Below are 18,473 nucleotides of genomic sequence, written 5' to 3'. Positions count from 1 at the left end.
GGGTACCCGCGAGAGTTATTGAAGTCTGGTTGACCATGAGGGTACCCGCAAGATAATGACGCGGCACCACCGGGCAGGCAGAGACCGCCCTAGTGAGGGATGGGCCTGGCCTTGTCGTAAGTCCGCGGTACGGGGCGACAGGAGCACTGATCGTCACCGCGAGCTCCCAACACACTAACGGGTTTGGATATGTGATCTGAGTAGGCCTCTGGCCTTTTCGCACTAACCACCACGCGTGATAACTTATGGGCACTCGCCGTCGTACGATTCTCCCGAAAGCTCTTCAAATGTCACAGTTCAGAGATGCAGGATGATTGTTGGGGTGGACGACAACCGCCTGCGCTTGTATAAGGAGGTGGGTCTGGTCCCCGGCTAGTTGCGCAACGCGCAGGAGTGCAAAGGGCGATTGGTCCATGACCCCTTCGCACTTAGGATGTAGACCGGCGTGTTGACCTCTCTATTGAGCCTAGGTAGGAGTACGGTGTGTCGATCAACCGAGGCCGGGCATGACCCGGAAAAGTGTGTCCGACTGGAGTTAATCGAGCGTGTTGGGTAAGTTGGTGCACCCCTGCAGGGAAGTAATCTATTTGAACAGCCGTGTCCACGGTAACGGACGCTCGGAGTTGTATCCCGATGTACTAAAACTAGAACTGGAACTTGTGACACTAAACTGATATGATGGCACCGGGATCACTTACTCGCGGGGGTAGACGAGGAAGGATCTCTGGGCGTTGCTATTATATACTCCCTCCGTAAACTAATATAAGAGCATTTAGAATACTAAAGTAATGATCTAAACACTCTTATATTAGTTTACAGAGGGAGTACTTGTTACTATATGATATGTTACTCTACTCTCTTCTGTTGCTACAAGAAGCTGCAAGAGGCTAGCCTTTGATAGGCTAGGCCTTCCCCTCTATTCTGGCAACTCTGCAGTATAGTCCACAGATACAGCCCCTTCCCTTTGATACTGATGCATACTTAGCTTAGATCTGATGTAAGTCTTGCGAGTACTTTAGATGAGTACTCACGGTTGCTTTGCTACCTTTTCCCCCTCTACCTGATTGGTGCAATCAGATGACGGAGCTCAGGAGCCAGCCGATCCCGCCGATGACTACTACTACCCCGACGGAGCCTACTACTACGTCTAGCGTCTAGACCGACGACCAGGAGTAGTTAGGAGGCCCCAGGCAGGAGGCGTGCACCTTTTCGATCTAGTTGCCGTTGTTTTGCTCAGCCTTCTTAAGGCAAACTTGTTTATTTATGTCTGTACTCAGATATTGTTGCTTTCGCTGACTTATGTATTCGACCCTTCGTGGCCCTGGCTTCTAATATAAAGCTCTATGTTTGAATTTGTGTCTTAGAGTTGTGTCGTGATATCTTCCCATGAGTCTCTGATCTTGATCGTGCACATTTGCATGTATGATTAGTGCATGATTGAGTTGGGGCGTCACAAGTTGGTATCAGAGCCGACTGCCTGTAGGAAGCCCCTTTCCAACTCCTTGGCCGAAGTTGAATCTAGTCTTTGAAAAACTATTTTACTAACTTTGTTGTGTGGCTTACGGGCCCACATCGCAAATGGATGGGATTAGGATCTTTTATTCCTCTCCTTTACTCTGGAATTCTGATCTCTCTTGTTTTCGGGTTAAAATTTTTACTAACTCTAACTCTAGGTTCTCGTAACTACTTCCTCCCAGAGAGCCCCCCATTCCAGATGATCGCTTGATTCTCCAGAAGATTCTGAAGATATTATTCGATGTTTTCCCGAGACCCTTGTGCCCATCGCCTTTGCAATTCCCTTCCATCGATAAGTCCCTATGGATAACTACATACAGTTGCCATTCATACAATCATTCCTCGTTGCTCTTGTTATTACTTGATACCCCAAAACATTTTCCTGTATGGACGTAACTATAAGAACCGGTCGGATACTAGAAAATAAGATATTATCTGTTCACCTTGGGATAGCAATCTCCACAGCACTTGGGCATAAGGGAGAATACATGGAAATCTACCCGAGCATGATGCTGAATATTTTGTGCTACTGGAGTAGAGAGGGTGAGTGAAGAATGGTTGGGAAGGAAGCATATATACATGCATCAGTTGGAAACTGAAGTGTGCGGCAGAAGGGACGTCGGCTGCTTAAAACTGAAGTATGATTTTGTTTATTAAGGCCAAGTGGAGAAGTTTCCAAGAGATAAGGAGCCATCATCGCCCATGTCCCCCACCCTTTCGTACCTTGCAGGCGGATCGGCCGAGGAGTGGATCGACTGGCCCTCGATTCTCCCGCATCTAGTACTTTTGCTCGATCCTCGCGTGGGATTCCCACGCAGGTCAGCCATGTTGGTTGCATCCACTCGCGCGTAGGCTGGATCCCACCGCAGGTCAACCATGTCACCCCCTTTGCCTGAATCGAGCGGTCGCATCCACTCACTTTCAACCGCACAATGCATCCTCTCGACCGCCCCCATTTCGTTCATGTGTCGAGCGAGTTTTCCTTTTCTTTTATGGAATGGGAGCGCTCATAGGAGAGTGCCTTCGCTGGCTTGGGCTGAGCAGGTAAACTGGCCTAGCCCAATTAACCATAGGGCTCCAAAATAGCTATAGGAGTAGTTGCCCTTGCGACGTTAGGCCCAGTTTGCGCTAAACATAGCATTAACTTCAGATCGGACAGTCAAGAACGTTTAACACACGAAATCAAACGGCCAGAAATGTCTAATTCATGAGAGAGCATGGATTAGGTGCAATTTTATTGTTCTTAATCAGGGAATGCATGATTGTGGTTTTTGTGCGGTAAATTGGTTGCCCCCAGAAAGTTATGCCAAAAGAGTCCACCATATATACCTATATACGGTATTACCCTCGCATTCCAAGTAAATTTGCATGTGCCATCTCTAAAACCCTCGACTGGACATTTATTTTGTGTGCCTGTATCGCTCATGGAGCGATGGCGTAGTCATTATCTTCCATGCTAAGTGTGTTTTACTCACGACGAGAGTTTATTCACTCATCAACTTTGAGGGAGGATGGTAACAAGGACGCCCAGTCTTGAATTCATTTATAAAAATGCTCCCTGGAAAGTTGAAAGCTGGTAGACACCCGTGGATTTGGCTAGGCATGGTTTGTGTTGTTGTGGTGGAATGGGAGAAAAACCTTTTGCATGGAAAGCGCTATTAACGTGTTTAGCATGGAAGATATTGGAAACTTTGTTGTTAAACAATTGACAGGAAAAATACACCTCTCAAATGAAATTATTTGTCTTTTAGAGGATGGGCTCTAGCACATAAGTAAATCCCTGCTTCCGTCTGCGAAGGGCCTCTCTATGTACTTTTCATGTTGAGTCAATTCCATCTTTCTCTCTTTTGGCACCAGTATTGAGCATGGGGATCACTCTTAGCTTTGCATGCACTCTTTTAATAGAAATTTGTTGAGAATTGTATAAGTATGATGGTTATCTTCAAATCGAGCTACTAGTCATCATCTTTAATTCATTGATTGCTTTATGTTTGCAATATAATTTTGAAAGGTTGCGAGATACTTCATTACCACTTTATGATATGTTGAACTTATTGGAATGATTTGTTCTAGCATTCACACTTCATAAATTATTATTTTTATCATTTACCTACTCAAGGACGAGCAGGAATTAAGCTTGGGGATGCTAATACGTCTCCAACGTATCTATAATTTATCAAGTATTCATGCTATATTTACATGAGTTCTACATTGTTTTGGTGCACTTTTATATTATTTTTATTGAAGAAAAAAGTCCATTTTACTACCTTGAACAAAGTCAATGGTTTACACCCCCTGAATTTTTTTCCCGTTCCCTTACCCCTAAACAATCCCATACCAGACAAAAAAACCCTGGGTGGTTTGCCCAGACCGGATGCTGACGTGGACACGGTCAAAGCGGTATTTGACAAGCGAGTGGGTCCTGTCGGTGTCGAAACCGGCAGATCTCGAGTAGGGGGGCCCAAGCTGTGAGTCTAGGAGCAATGGTAACAAGGGACAATGGGGACACGATATTTACCCAGGTTCGGACCCTCTTAAAGGAGGTAAAACCCTACATCCTGCTTGATTGTATTCGATGAGTATAGGGGTTACAAGAGTTGATCTACCTCAGGATCGTAATGGCGAAACCCTAGCTGTATAGCCTATGATTGTTCTGATGGCCTCTACGGACTAAACCCTCCGGTTTATATATACACCAGAGGGACCTAGGGTTGTACATAGTCGGTTTACAAGAGAAGGAAATAGTACATCCGGACACTAATCTTGCCGTCCACGCATATTGGAGTCCTACCTGGACACGGGGGTCGGTCTCTTGCTTTATCTTCACGGCCCAACAGTTCGGCCCATATCGAATAGGTTGGACACCTGAGGACCCCCGAATCCAGGACTCCCTCAGTAGCCCCCGAACTTGCCTTCAATGACGATGTAGTATCCGGCTTATGTCTTCGGCTTTGCAAGGCGGGTTCTCCATGATACTCCAGATTAACGACAGTCCGGTTTTGACCTCCATGTACTGTCTTTACGATTCCTTCCCATCGCCTCGATTTCCACACGCTGGGTGAATGCGAACGGTCCATAATTTTTTGCAAATAAACCCCTCACCACGCACGGGTGGCATCTATATAAGGAGATTAGATCCCCAAGTGCCATCCCACAATGCACAAAGAGCATCAGAGCAAACCACGAAAAACTCCAAACCATGGAAAGCGCTCCTGGCTCCTCCTCGCGCCCTCATGGCCCTCAAGAGGGTGATTGGCGAAGCTGTTCAGTATCCCACCTCCAGCTGAATCGACTTCAGACGCAGGGATATCTCCCTCCCGCAGATCTAGTCTTTGTGCAGGCGGGATTAGGCTCGATTGGCAATGACGCGCTAGCGAAGAATTTCCCCAACCCCAACAAGGAGAGGGTGTGCTTCGTTTCATTTCTTCCGAGGGGCTTAGGATTCCCGATCCACCCCTTCCTCAGGGGTCTACTGGAGTTCTACGGGATCCAGCTGCACAACCTCACCCCAGGTTCTATCTTGCACATCTCGGCCTTTGTCGCTCTCTGTGAACTATTTTAGGCTGCGAGTCCCATTTTGAACTACGGAGAAAGTTCTTTTGCCTCGTCCCTCATCATTGAGGGGGTTCCATATTTGAAGTGGGCAGCGCCAAAGTATTTCGCATAGCCGGATAAGGCTATCTCATCGAAACTCCCAAAAAGGGGTCCGAAGAGTGGACTTTGGAATGGTTTTATATTGAGGTTGTTCCCCTTCCGGACCCAGTTCGATGTGGACTTCCAGAATTATCCAGCGCTCCTTTGAAGAAGCGCCTCAACTGGTGCCCCCGGAGCCCCAAGCAAGAGGACAGTATAGAAGTAATGACGCTGGTCAGCAAGGTTAGGTTACTGGCTCATTCCGAACTCTCAATAGTTGAAGTCATGGCCATTGTGATAAAGCGATGCATCCAGCCTCTTCAGTCTAGAGTAACCCCTTTATGGTGTTACAACGGGGAGGATGACACATCTCGTTATAAGCGCGAAGGTCCAGACACCCCAGCCGCTCTGGCCGCCATTCTAGCAGATCTTTATAAGGGGGAGTAGGAAGAATTCGCTCGTTTAAATTGTCAGGAAGGTTTCTCCATGTATAACCCCATTGAATGGGTAAGTTTTTCGATTATCAACATTGTACTGCTTCGTCATCGAGATATGCTAACCAAATTGCTCTGGTTGTCTTAAAACAGACTTGGAGGAAGGTGGTCGAAAACATTCATTGTCCCCCCCCTGCGGCCAGAGGACTATGGTCGCAACGAGGACCCCGGCTCCCGCGAGGATCCGGATATATTTATAAAGTTTGTCGATGGAGTCTTTTATCAAGCGAGCCTTGATGGCTTGGAAGTGGCTATTATGGCCGACTATCCCGACCTCCTTTCTTTCTCCAATGTAAGTATTCGGAGATCATCCTCAAAAAGGAACCCCCCACTTGTGTCTCACCCATCACACTGAATTGTGCTTCATAGGATCGGCGCTCAGTGAGCCGTACCCCAAGGGCAGCCCCCAAGAAGGTAGCCAATATGCAGGGTGAGCCTTCAAAGCGGAAGGAAACCGGGAGTGCAGTCGAGCCCCCTCCTTCATCAAAGAGGTATATCCTTTAATATGCGCATAGGCATAAGATCAGATTGTCATATATCTGCTCCCGTCTTATTCTAGGAAGAGTACACGACGAACCGTGTCCAAAGTCCCAGTTAGCCGATTATCAGCTAATCCGACACCGGACTCATCAACCAGGACAAGAGCCCATACGGATGAGGCGCCAGCTCATCCACCCCATGAGGATTCAGATGAAGTATCCGTTACAAATTCCAAAGTGGAGTGCATGATGAATCACCGACGACTGAGAGAGACTATGCGCGCTCCAGTTTTTACTGAGCAGGAATTTGCTGCCCTCAGCACCATGGATGCATATATCCGAGCCGCCCGGGACGGACTTGCTGGAGTTGCTCACCTGTTTTCAAAAGACATGCAGGTAATGGGTTGTGTAAATTTAATAGATATATACCAGTAGCCCCCGAGGCTTGAAGCGGTTTAAACCAACCGATTTAAGGATCGTTATCACCGCAGGTTCTTAAAGAGAAGAACGGTGCGCTATCCCAGGAGCTTGAAACTAGCCGGAAAAAGCTACATGCCGCCACCTCAGAGCTAGAGGAAATGAAGAAAGTCACGATGACCAGTGACCAAAAGAGCAATCTTGAGGAGGAAAATGATAGGCAAGTCGAAGAGATAAAGAACTTAAAGGCTCAGTTATCGGACGCACAAAAATAGAATAAAAAGCTGAAAGGCGACAAGTAGACCGACTCCTGCCTGCATCTACTACTATTACTCCACACATCGACCGCTATCCAGCATGCATCTAGAGTATTAAGTTCATAAGAATAGAGTAACGCATTAGGTAAGATGACATGATGTAGAGGGATAAACTCATGCAATATGATATAAACCCCATCTTTTTATCCTCGATGGCAACAATACAATACGTGTCGTTTCCCCTACTGTCACTGAGATCGAGCACCGCATGATTGAACCCAAAGCTAAGCACGTCTCCCATTGCAAGAAAGATCAATCTAGTAGGCCGAACCAAACTGATAATTCGAAGAGACTTGCAAAGATAACCAATCATACATAAAAGAATTCAGAGAAGATTCAAATATTGTTCATAGATAATCTTGATCATAAACCCACAATTCATCGGATCTCGACAAACACACCACAAAAAGAGTTACATCGAATAGATCTCCAAGAAGATCGAGGAGAACTTTGTATTGAGATCCAAAGAGAGAGAAGAAGCCATCTAGCTAATAACTATGGACCCGAAGGTCAGTGGTAAACTACTCACACATCATCGGAGAGGCTATGGTGTCGATGTAGAAGCCCTCCGTGATCGATGCCCCCTCCGGCAGAGCGCCGGAAAAGGCCCCAAGATGGGATCTCACGGGTACAGAAGGTTGTGGCGGTGGAATTAGGTTTTCGTGGTGCTCCTCGATGGTTTCGGGGTACGTAGGTATATATAGGAAGAAGAAGTAGGTCGGTGGAGCCACGAGGGGCCCACGAGGGTGGAGGGCGCGCCCAGGGGGTAGGCGTCCCCTGCCTCGTGGCCTCCTCGTATGTTTCTTGATGTCCACTCCAAGTCCTCTGGATCACGTTTGTTCCAAAAGTAACTCTCCCGAAGGTTTCATTCCGTTTGGACTCCGTTTGATATTCCTTTTCTGCGAAACACTGAAATAGGCAAAAAAACAGCAATTTGCACTGGGCCTTGGGTTAATAGGTTAGTCCCAAAAATAATATAAAAGTGTATAAATAAGCCCATTAAACATCCAAAACAGAATATATAATAACATGGAACAATCAAAAATTATAGATACGGTGGAGACGTATCAAGCATCTCCAAGCTTAATTCCTGCTCGTCCTCGAGTAGGTAAATGATAAAAACAGAATTTTTGATGTGGAATGCTTCCTAGCATGTTTCTCAATGTAATTTTCTTTATTGTGGCATGAATGTTCAGATCCGAAAGATTCAAGATAAAAGTTTAATATTGACATAAAAATAATAATACTTCAAGCATGCTAACCAAGCAATTATGTTTTATCAAAATAACATAGCCAAAGAAAGCTCATCCCTACAAAATCATATAGTTTGGCTATGCTTCATTTTCGTCACACAAAATGCTCTCATCATGCACAACCCCGATGACAAGCCAAGCAATTATTTCATACTTAGCCTTTTCAAACTCTTTCAACTATTACGCAATATATGAGCGCGAGCCATGGACATAGCACTATGGGTGGAATAGAATATAATGATTGAGGTTGTGTGAGAAGACAAAAAAGGAGAAAGTCTCACATTGACGCGGCTAATCAACGGGCTATGGAGATGCTCATCAATTGATGTCAATGCAAGGAGTAGGGATTGCCATGCAACGGATGCACTAGAGCTAAAAATATATGAAAGCTCAACAAAATAAACTAAGTGGGTGTGCATCCAACTTGCTTGCTCACGAAGACCTAGGGCATTTGAGGAAGCCCATTTTTGGAATATACAAGCCAAGTTCTATAATGTAAAATTCCCACTAGTATATGAAAGTGACAAAATAGGAGACTCTCTATCATGAAGATCATGGTGCTATTTTGAAGCACAAGTGTGGTAACAGGATAGTAACATTGTCCCTTCTCTCTTTTTCTCTCATTTCTTCTTCTTTTTTTATTTGGGCCTTCTTCTCTTTTTTTTGGCCTCTTTTCTTTCTTTTTTTTTCGTCCGGAGTCTCATCCCGACTTGTGGGAGAATCATAGTCTCCATCATCCTTTCCTCACTTGGGACAATGCTCTAATAATGATGATCATCACACTTTTATTTACTTACAACTCAATACTTAGAACAAAATATGACTCTATGTGAATGCCTCCGGCGGTGTACCGGGATATGCAATGAATCAAGAGTGACATGTATGAAAGAATTATAAAGGTGGCTTTGCCACAAATACGATGTCAACTACATGATCAACAATATGACAATAATGATGTGTGTCATAATAAACGGAACGGTGGAAAGTTGCATGGCAATATATCTCGGAATGGCTATGGAAATGCCATAATAGGTAGGTATGGTGGCTGTTTTGAGGAAGATATAAGGAGGTTTATGTGTGATAGAGCGTATCATATCACGGGGTTTGGATGCACCGGCGAAGTTTGCACCAACTCTCAAGGTGAGAAAGGGCAATGCGCGGTACCGAAGAGGCTAGCAATGATGGAAGGGTAAGAGTGCGTATAATCCATGGACTCAACATTAGTAAAAAATAACTCACATACTTATTGCAAAAATCTACAAGTCATCAAAACCAAGCACTACGCGCATGCTCCTAGGGGGATAGATTGGTAGGAAAAGACCATCGCTCGTCCCCGACCGCCACTCATAAGGAAAGCAATCAAAGAACACCTCATGGTTCAAATTTTTCACACAACGTTTACCATACGTGCATGCTACAGGACTTGCAAACTTCAACACAAGTATTTCTCAATTTCACAATTTCTCAACTAGCACACCTCTAATATTACCACCTTTATATCTCAAAACAACTATCAAGTATCAAACTTCTCTTACTATTCAATGCACTTTGTAAACTACCATGCTGTTCTAAAGGACTCTCAAAATAATATAAGTGAAGCATGAGAGATCAATAATTTCTATAAAATATAACCACCACCGTGCTCTAAAAGATATAAGTGAAGCACTAGAGCAAAATTGTTTAGCTCAAAAGATATAAGTGAAGCACATAGAGTATTCTAATAAATTCCAATTAATGTGTGTCTCTATCAAAAGGTGTGTACATCAAGGATTATTGTGGTGAAATAAAAATCAAAGACTCAAATCATACAAGACGCTCCAAGCAAAACACATATCATGTGGTGAATAAAAATATAGCTCCAAGTAAAGTTACCGATGGACGAAGACAAAAGAGGGGATGCCTTCCGGGGCATCCCCAAGCTTAGGCTTTTTGGGTTGTCCATAGATTTTAACTTGGGGTGCCTTGGGCATCCCCAAGCTTAGCCTCTTTCCACTCCTTGTTCCATAATCCATCAAATCTTTACCCAAAACTTGAAAACTTCACAACACAAATCTTAACAGAAAATCTCGTGAGCTCCGTTAGCGAAACAAAACAAAACACCACTTCAAGGTACTGTAATGAAATCATTATTTATTTATATTGGTGTTAAAACTACTGTATTCCAACTTTTATATGGTTCATAAACTCAATTACTAGCCATAGATTCATCAAAATAAGCAAACAACACACGAAAAACAGAATCTGTCAAAAACAGAACAGTCTGTAGTAATCTGTAACTAACACAAACTTCTGTAACTCCAAAAATTCTAAAATAAATTGCTGGACGTGAGAAATTTATATATTAATCATCTGAAAAAAGAACCAACTTAATATCACTCTCCAGTAAAAAGTTGTAGCTAATGTCGTGAGCGCTAAAGTTTCTGTTTTTTACAGCAAGATCGCAAAGACTTTCCGCAAGTCTTCCCAAAGGTCCTACTTGGCACAAACACTAATTAAAACACAAAACCACATCTAAACATAATCTAGATGGATTATTTATTCCTAAACATAACCAAAAAGCAAAAAACTAAAATAAAATTGGGTTGCCTCCCAACAAGCGCTATCGTTTAACGCCCCTAGCTAGGCATTGATAATTTTAATGATGCTCACATCAAAGACACGAATTAAAGCACAAAGAGAGCATCATAGAACACGTGATAAACACATCTAAGTCTAACATACTTCCTATGCATAGGCATTTTATAAGCAAACAAATTATCATAGCAAGCAAAAATTAGCATATGCAAGGAAGAAGAAAGAGACAATAGCAATCTCAACATGATGAGAGGTAATTTAGTAAGATAAAAATTTCTACAACCATATTTTCCTCTCTCATAATAATTACATGTATGATCATAGGAAAATTCAACAAAATAGCTATCACATAACATATTATCAACACGATCCACATGCATGCGAAGTTGACACTCTTCCAAAATAGTGGGATTATCATTAACTAAAGTCATGACCTCTCCAAACCCACTTTTATCAAAAATACCATAAGATTGAACATTCTCCAAATATGTGGGATCTAAAGTTGACACTCTTCCAAACCCACTTTCAATACTATTGCAAACACTATTATCAATCTCATATTCATCATGGGGCTTAAATAAATTTTCAAGATTGTAAGAAGAATCACCCCAATCATGATCATTGCAACAGGTAGTAGACATAGCAAAACTAGCATCCACAAGCTTAGGGTTTTGCATACTATTAGCACAATTGACATCAAGAGAATTTATAGTAAAATCATTGCAATCATGCTTTTTATTCAAGGAGCTATCGTGAATCTCTTCATAAATTTCTTCATCACAATTTTCAGATTCACGAATTTCAGGCAAAACCTCATAAAGATAATCTAGTGCACTCAAATCACTAGAAATTGGTTCATCATAATTGGATCTCTTAAAAAGATTGGCAAGGGGATGAGGATCCATAAACTTTTAGCAAGCGAAGATGCAAGCAAAAAGAAGGCTCATGGTAACACAAGATCGAACGGAAGGAGGGCGAAGAAAACGGCAAAGGTGAAGTGGGGGAGAGGAAAACGAGAGGCAAATGGCAAATAATGTAATGCGTGGGATAAGAGTTTGTGATGGCTACTTGGTATGTCTTGACTTGTGCGTAGACTCCCCGGCAACGGCGCCAGAAATCCTTCTTGCTACCTCTTGAGCATGCGTTGGTTTTCCCTTGAAGATGAAAGGCTGATGCAGCAAAGTAGCGTAAGTATTTCCCTCAATTTTTGAGAACCAAGGTATCAGTCCAGTAGGAGGCCACACGCAAGTCCCTTGTACCTACACAAACAAATAAGAACCTTGCAACCAACGCGATAAAGGGGTTGTCAATCCCTTCACGGCCACTTGCAAAAGTGAGATCTAATAGAGATGATAAGATAATATTTTTGGTATTTTTATGATAAAGACTAAAAGTAAAGAAAGCAAATAAACGACGACAGAAATAGCTAGTTGACGGGAGATTAATATGATGGAGAATAGACCCAGGGGCCATAGGTTTCACTAGTGGCTTCTCTCAAGATAGCATAAGTATTACGGTGGGTGAACAAATTATTGTCGAGCAATTGATAGAAAAGTGCATAATTATGAGAATATCTAGGCGTGATCATGTATATAGGCATCACATCCACGACAAGTAGACCGACTCCTGCCTGCATCTACTACTATTACTCCACACATCGACCGCTATCCAGCATGCATCTAGAGTATTAAGTTCATAAGAACAGAGTAACGCATTAGGTAGGATGACATGATGTAGAGGGATAAACTCATGCAATATGATATAAACCCCATCTTTTTATCCTCGATGGCAACAATACAATACGTGTCGTTTCCCCTACTGTCACTGGGATCGAGCACCGCATGATTGAACCCAAAGCTAAGCACTTCTCCCATTGCAAGAAAGATCAATCTAGTAGGCCAAACCAAACTGATAATCCGAAGAGACTTGCAAAGATAACCAATCATACATAAAAGAATTCAGAGAAGATTCAAATATTGTTCATAGATAATCTTGATCATAAACCCACAATTCATCGGATCTCGACAAACACACCGCAAAAAGAGTTACATCGAATAGATCTCCAAGAAGATCGAGGAGAACTTTGTATTGAGATCCAAAGAGGGAGAAGAAGCCATCTAGCTAATAACTATGGACCCGAAGGTCAGTGGTAAACTACTCACACATCATCGGAGAGGCTATGGTGTCGATGTAGAAGCCCTCCGTGATCGATGCCCCCTCCGGCAGAGCGCCGAAAAAGGCCCCAAGATGGGATCTCACGGGTACAGAAGGTTACGGCGGTGGAATTAGGTTTTCGTGGTGCCCCTCGATGGTTTCGGGGTACGTAGGTATATATAGGAGGAAGAAGTAGGTTGGTGGAGCCATGAGGGGCCCACGAGGGTGGAGGGCGTGCCCAGGGGGGTAGGCGCGCCCCCTGCCTCGTGGCCTCCTCGTATGTTTCTTGACGTCCACTCCAAGTCCTCTGGATCACGTTTGTTCCAAAAATAAATCTCCTGAAGGTTTCATTCCGTTTGGACTCCGTTTGATATTCCTTTTCTGCGAAACACTGAAATAGGCAAAAAAAAACAGCAATTTGCACTGGGCCTTGGGTTAATAGGTTAGTCCGAAAAATAATATAAAAGTGTATAAATAAGCCCATTAAACATCCAAAACAGAATATATAATAGCATGGAACAATAAAAAATTATAGACACGTTGGAGACGTATCAGAGGCATATGACTTTGATTGGCGAAAAGCTGACAGCCCATACAACGTTGGACAAGGGCTTGTGCGTCTGCTCGGGCCATTGGCCAGAAGAAACCTGTCCGGAAGGCTTTGCTTACGAGGGCCCGAGCTGCGGCGTGATGGCCGCCCAGACTAGCATGTATTTCCACCTAGAGTTGCTGCCCCTCCTCTTCGAAAATGCACCTTTGGAGGACTCCGGTAGTGCTTTTCTTGTACAGTTCACCTTCGTGAACTTTGTAGGCTTTAGAACGCCGAACAATGCGATGGGCCTCATTTTGATCATCAGGAAGCTCCTGCTATTAAGGTAGGCCAGAAAGGTTTCGGTCCATGGAGTAATAACGACCATGATCTCGTGAGCAGAGGGTGTTATTTCGGGATCCAAACCCCCGATGATCTGTACTATGTTCGGCTACTGGGGGCGTGATCGGGTTCGTACAGGTGTCTCCACTCTCGTCCTGCCATACTACGGATGGCTTGAAGAGCCTTTCCACAAAGGTATTAGGCAGGATAGGGTCGCGCTTGGTGCCCATGCGAGCGAGTATATCTGCTGCGTAGTTACTGTCTCGAGCGACGTGAAATTCAAGCCCCATGAACCGAGCTGATATTCTTAATACGACGTTTTGATATGCCGCCATTTTTGGATTTTTTGCATTGATTTCCCCATTTACCTGAGATATGGCGAGGTTTGAGTCGTCACGCACCTCGAGGCGTTGTATGCTCATGGAGACGGCCATGCGGGGGCCATGTAGAAGCGCCTCGTATTCGGCTGCATTATTGGAGTCCGTATACATGATTTGCAACACGTAGCTGACTATGTCCCCCATAGGGGATGTCAAGATGACGACAACCCCCAGTCCGGCTAGCATTTTAGAGCCGTCGAAGTACATGATCCAGGTGGAGTATGAGCTGTACTCTTTGGGGAGCTCGGCTTCCGTCCACTCGGCGACGAAGTCGGCCAGCACCTGAGATTTAATAGCTCGGCGTGGCTTGTATATTATTTCAAACGGTAAGAGCTCAATGGCCCATTTAGCTATGCGGCCGGTGGCGTCCCCGTTCTTTATAATGTCATTAAGCGGTACTTCGGATGCCACCGTGATCGAACACTCTTGAAAATAGTGCCGCAGTTTTTGGGATGCCATAAACACCGCGTAAGCTATCTTTTGATAGTGAGGGTATCCGGATTTACATGGTGTGAGGACCTCCGATACGTAATACACTGGTTTTTGGATGGGGAATTTATGTCCCTCTTCCCCTCGCTCAACGACGAGTACAGTGCTCACGACCTGGTGAGTTGCGGATAAGTAAAGCAACATAGGCTCGCCAACACTTGGGGCGGATAGGATTGGGTTGCCTACTAATAAGGTTTTTATTTCTTCCAATCCGGCTGTAGCCGCATCCGTCCATTTGAAGTTGTCGGTGCGTCTAAGCAGTCTGTAGAGTGGTAATGCTTTTTCTCCTAATTTGGAGATAAAGCGGCTCAAAGCCGCCACACACCCTGCTAGTTTTTGGACCTGCTTTAAGTCTGTTGGTGTAGCCAATTGTGACAAGGCTTAGATTTTAGCTGGGTTTGCTTCAATTCCTCTATGGGAGACAATGAACCCTAGTAGCTTTCTGGCTGGAACGCCGAAGACGCATTTTTCCGGATTGAGCCGTATGTCGCATGTTCGGAGGTTGTCAAATGTGAGGCGGAGATCGTCCACCAATGTTTCGATGTGTTTAGTCTTGATGACCACATCGTCCACATATGCTTCAACTGTCTTGCCGATTTGTTTTTCCAAGCATGTTTGAATCATGCGTTGGTAAGTGGCACCAGCGTTTTTGAGCCCAAAGGGCATAGTGTTGAAACAGAAAGGCCCGTACAGGGTAATGAACATCGTTGCGGCCTGGTCGGACTCCTTCATTTTAATCTGATGGTATCCGGAGTAAGCATCGAGGAAACACAATGAGTCGTGTCTGGCGGTCGCATCAATAATTTGGTCAATGCGGGGCAACGGGAAAGGGTCTTTGGGGCAAGCCTTATTGAGGTCTTTGAAATCGACACAAAGGCGCCAAGATTTATCCTTGTTCGGCACCATGACCAAGTTGACTAGCCAATCCGAGTGTTTGATTTCTCTGATGAACCCGGCCTCGAGTAGTTTGGCTAGCTCCTCCCCCATAGCTTGTCGTTTGGGTTCAGAAAATCGCCGTAGTGTTTGCTTGACTGGCTTGAACCCCTTGATTATGTTGAGGTTGTGTTTGGCCAGTCTGCATGGGATCCCGGGCATGTCCGAAGGGTGCCAGGCAAAGATATCCCAAATCTACCGTCGGATCCAGCTGTGCTCCAATGGACGCTGTTTTATTAGGATCTGTCGGATGCACTTGAAATTTAACTATTTCATCTGCTGGCGTGAAAAAGGTGGATTTAGGTCTGTTATTGAGAATCACACCATCCTTGTCCACCATGGATCGTAGGGTGGTTAGTTCTTCGGCCGCAAGGGCTTCAGATAGTGCCTCAAGGGCCAAGGATGCGGTTTTGTTTTCGGCGCGGAGTGCTTTATCTGGATCACTTGTAACTGTGATTATTCCATTGGGCCTTAGCATTTTAAGCTTCATGTACCCATAATGTGGTACGGCTTGGAAACGTGAAAAGGCGCCCCACCCTAGGATGGCGTGATATCCCCTATTGAAAGGAGCAATGTGAAAGAGCAACTCCTCCGACCTGTAATTTCAGGCGTGCCGAATACTACGTCAAGTTTGATTCTCCCCGAACATCGTGCTTCTCGGCTGTGGATGATGCCTCGAAAGGTAGTATTGCTTTGCTTGATGCGTGTTCTATCAACCTGCATTTTGTCGAGCGTGTCTTCATAGATGAGGTTAAGCCCACTATCGCCGCCCATGAGCACTTTGGTAAGTCAAAAGTCGTCCACAATTGGGTTTAAAACTAATACGGCGGGTGCTTGGACTGGTCGGGCCTTTGGTTCGTCGTCGGCGGTGAAGGTTATTGCCGCGTCGTTCCATGGGCTCACTACGGTTACTTGGTGGACTTCGGCGAGGTCGCGAAGTGCCCTCTTGCGCCGATTATTTGAAGAGAAGGTCTCGAAGACCGTAAGGACATTAAAATCGTCATCCTCCGGAGAGTGCTTCTCTGGAGTGGCAGTGGTGAGGATGGCCTCGCCACTTTTAGCTACCTGCCGGAGTGCCCAACATGTATGGAGGCTGTGAGTTGGGTCTCTGCTTGGCGTCGCATGTATCGGACAGGGCTTGTCGAGGAGTTCGGAACCGAGCTGTGTCCCATAAAGGGTTTGTTTTTCATGCCGACTTGCTTATGGTCGGATGCCTCGTAAGGGTGTATCCGTTTGGCCCGGGCAGTGCACTGCTTAAAGGCAGCAGGTTCCAGTTGGGTCTTCTAGGCCTTCCATGTGATTTCCATCGTGCAGTACTTGCGTACTACGTGCGATAACTTTGCGAAGCTCTGTATGAGACAGCGGTCGAGGGCATTTCGAATTCCTTTGTCGGTACAATTGCGATGAAAGACCAAGACTTCATCGTCATCGCGGCAATCTCTAATCTTGTTTTTGACAAGTAGGAACCTGGCCCAAAAGTGATGGACCGTTTCCTGAGGTTGCTGTTGTACATACATCAGGTCATATATGTCTGGAGGGCCTGAATTACTTGGAGAGTATTGACTGTGGTGGGTGGGTGGGCTAAAACCTGAACCCCGACCCAAAATTGTGTCTGGAGTTTGTAAAATCTCCAAGGTTACTAGTTCGGATCTGGGAAGAGCCAAGTGCTTCCTGGACCCTGAGTCCGACCCTGAGTTTGGGGGATGCGGAGTCTTGTCCAAAGGAAGAGTATCCGGCTCAAGGTGTTCGGAGACCTGAACATAGTAGGTTTTTAATTTAGGATAAGAGGTGTTTTCGGCTTGTTCCTGGATGACCGAAACCAGGTGAGTGATCGGCGGGAGGTTTATCTCCCTCTGGTCAGGTTTAAACCTGATCCGATCATAGTCTGTCGAAAGCCCTAGGGTGGCAATGAGATCTAGCAGCTTGTTTAAGGACGAGATGTCCGCCGGATCCATCTTTTCCGAGTATTCGAGACCGATGCGGGGGTGCCGTTTAGCGACCGCGAGGGACGCTGCCGGCTTGATGGCCATGCGGGTACCAATGATGAAACCGGCAAGCTGGAGGACCTGTCCTGAAGTTAGGCTCCTTCCAAAGGTGATATCGTTGTTGATGACGAGGCGAGCCATGGATCGCTTTTCGTGACTACACAGCGGAGCTCTCAATGAAAGCACCAATGTCGGTGTCAAAACCGGCAGATCTCGGGTAGGGAGCCCAAGCCGTGAGTCTAGGATCAATGGTAACAGGGGACAATGGGGACACGATATTTACCCAGGTTCGGGCCCTCTTAGAGGAGGTAAAACCCTATGTCCCGCTTGATTGTATTCGATGAGTATAGGGGTTACAAGAGTTGATCTACCTCAAGATCATAATGGCTAAACCCTAGTTGTCTAGCCTATGATTGTTCTGATGGCCTCTACGGACTAAACCCTCCGGTTTATATATACACTGGAGGGACCTAGGGTTGTACAGAGTCGGTTTACAAGAGAAGGAAATAGTACATCCGGACACTAATCTTGCCGTCCACGCATATTGGAGTCCTACCCGGACACGGGGGTCAGTCTCCTGCTTTATCTTCACGGCCTAACAGTCCGGCCCATATCGAATAGGCCGGACACCTAAGGACCCCCGAATCCAGGACTCCCTCAGGTCCCTCTCAACTAGCCACTCTCACTAACTATTGGGCCCGGTCAACATTGACTGAGCCAAGTCAAATATGACACATGCGGCCCACATCTCGGTTGCATGGAGACTAACAAAGGACTAATTTAGCCCTAACTACATCATTAACAGAAGGGGACCCACATGCCAATGTATCAGACTAACCCTAGTCAACCTAAACTAATGATGCCACATCGACATGGCTGGGGTTAACCGTCGGCAACCTTGAATCATGGTGGAGTCTCGCCAAAGACCACGACAACGACGTTTGAGGCTACCAAGGTGTAGACCCCACTCGCATGCATC

At 45.3% G+C, this 18,473-nt stretch overlaps 1 protein-coding gene across 1 annotated transcript; it reads right to left on the bottom strand.

Moving 5' to 3' along the window:
• Nucleotides 1-13,706: 13,706 nt before the first annotated feature.
• On the bottom strand, nt 13,707-14,546 carry LOC141027218 (uncharacterized). Its single transcript, XM_073504198.1, has one exon. The coding sequence runs from the start codon at nt 14,544-14,546 to the stop codon at nt 13,707-13,709; it is 840 nt and encodes a 279-aa protein (XP_073360299.1).
• Between the last annotated feature and the right edge of the window lie 3,927 nt (nt 14,547-18,473).

This window comes from Aegilops tauschii, chromosome 7 (assembly GCF_002575655.3).
Source record: "Aegilops tauschii subsp. strangulata cultivar AL8/78 chromosome 7, Aet v6.0, whole genome shotgun sequence".
NCBI lineage: Eukaryota > Viridiplantae > Streptophyta > Magnoliopsida > Poales > Poaceae > Aegilops > Aegilops tauschii.
This window is presented reverse-complemented; position numbering and strand designations above follow the sequence as displayed.

Excerpts from the sequence above, each read along its gene's own strand:
- LOC141027218 (XM_073504198.1), bottom strand. The coding sequence starts at position 14,546 with ATGGCATCCCAAAAACTGCGGCACTATTTTCAAGAGTGTTCGATCACG.